Source organism: Cannabis sativa, chromosome 3, assembly GCF_029168945.1.
Source record: "Cannabis sativa cultivar Pink pepper isolate KNU-18-1 chromosome 3, ASM2916894v1, whole genome shotgun sequence".
NCBI lineage: Eukaryota > Viridiplantae > Streptophyta > Magnoliopsida > Rosales > Cannabaceae > Cannabis > Cannabis sativa.
Window position 1 is genome coordinate 28,986,681 of NC_083603.1, and position 1,789 is coordinate 28,988,469.

General features: G+C 37.2%; 1 protein-coding gene across 1 annotated transcript; it reads left to right on the forward strand.

The window, feature by feature from the left end:
- The first annotated feature begins 208 nt into the window (after nt 1-208).
- Nucleotides 209-1,094, forward strand: LOC133036010 (uncharacterized). The gene is made up of 2 exons (XM_061112476.1): nt 209-338; nt 640-1,094. The coding sequence occupies exons 1-2, from the start codon at nt 209-211 to the stop codon at nt 1,092-1,094; spliced, it is 585 nt and encodes a 194-aa protein (XP_060968459.1).
- The last annotated feature ends 695 nt before the right edge of the window (nt 1,095-1,789 follow it).

Sequence of the window (1,789 nt, forward strand, 5' to 3'; positions counted from 1 at the left end):
ATTATTACAACCACCGAAGCTCCCTGAATGGAAGTGGGAAGAGATTTCCATGGATTTTGTGACTGGGTTACCTAAGACTACAAAGCAACATGACTCAATTTGGGTAGTCGTCGATAGGTATACAAAATCGCCCATTTTCTACCGGTACGCATGACTTACTCCATGGACCATTTTCTTGAACTTTATGTGAATGAGATTGTGAGATTACATGGGGCACCGTATTCTATTGTTTGTGATCGAGATGCTCGGTTCACTTCGTCTTTTGGGAAAGCTTACGGAGAGCAATGGGAACTCGATTGAAGTTCGGCACCGCATATCATCCGGAGACGGATGGTCGGGTGAGAGAACAAATCAGATCTTGGAAGACATGTTGAGGGCATGTGTGATAGATTTCCAAGGATCATGGAGCAAATACCTGCCTTTGATTGAATTTTCTTACAACAACAGCTATCAGTCTACTATCGGGGTAGCACCCTATGAGATGTTGTATGGAAGAAAGTGCAGGTCTCCACTGCATTGGGATGAGTTGGGAGAGAACAAACTCCTAGGGCCAGATGCAGTTCAGCACACCAACGAAGCTATTCAGAAGATCAGGGCTAGAATGATCACGGCTCGGAAGCGAGACGAAATCTTATGCAGACCTGAAGCGGAGAGACATTGAGTTCGAAGTGGGTGATCATGTGTTTCTTCGAGTGACACCACGAAAAGGACTCTCGGTGAAGAGATTTGGCAAGAGAGGGAAACTAAGTCCTAGATATGTTGGTCCATTTCAGATATTGGATAGAGTGGGCAGTGTAGCTTATAGAATAGCTTTACCGCCATCATTATCTGGGGTGCATAATGTATTTCATGTATCTCAACTCCGGAAATATGTGTCAGACCCATCGCATGTTTTGAGCTATGAAACACTGGGTTTGCAGGAAGATTTGTCCTACAATGAACGTCCGGTGAAGATTCTTGATCAAAAGGATAGGATTTTGAGAAATAAGACAATTACCCTGGTGAAAGTCCTATGGAGAAACAGTGTGGTTGAGGAAGCTACTTGGGAGCTTGAATCTGATATGCGAGAACAATATCCAGAATTATTTGAGTAAAATTTCGGGACGAAATTTTCTTTTAGAGGGGGATAATTGTAATATCCGCTAACTCCGAAAGGGTATTTTTGTAATTTTATTTAGTTGAGAGTATTATTTTTTTTTATTTTACATATTTATGGATTTAAATATGTATGGGATTATTTTTATGATAATATAATATTTGATTTTATTGGCATGTGCATAATGCCTAATAGATACATATGTCTGGATATTGTTATATGGGTATATTATTATTATTATTATTATTATTATTATTATTATTATACGTTTATTATTATATTATTATTATTATTATTATTATTATTATTATTATTATTATTATTATTATACGTTTATATTATTATTATTATTATTATTATTATTATTATACGTTTATTATTATTATTATTATTATTATTATTATTATTAGTAACAGTATACGATATACGTATACATGAACGGAACACTCAAACCGAACGCCTATTTTGGTGGAATGGGAATCGCTCCACTTCGGTTCAATGCGATATTTTGCTTGGGTTTAAGCACGATAGAAATTAGGTTTTAAAGTCTATTTTCGTTCACCCAAAACAGAGAACCAACGAGAGAGAGAGAGAGCACGTATACGGCGTATACGGTACCGAAAACTTTCGTTTCTTCAAGCGGAGTGAAACCTGGGTGAACGTGGGGGTTTGGGATCACTTATATACGACCTA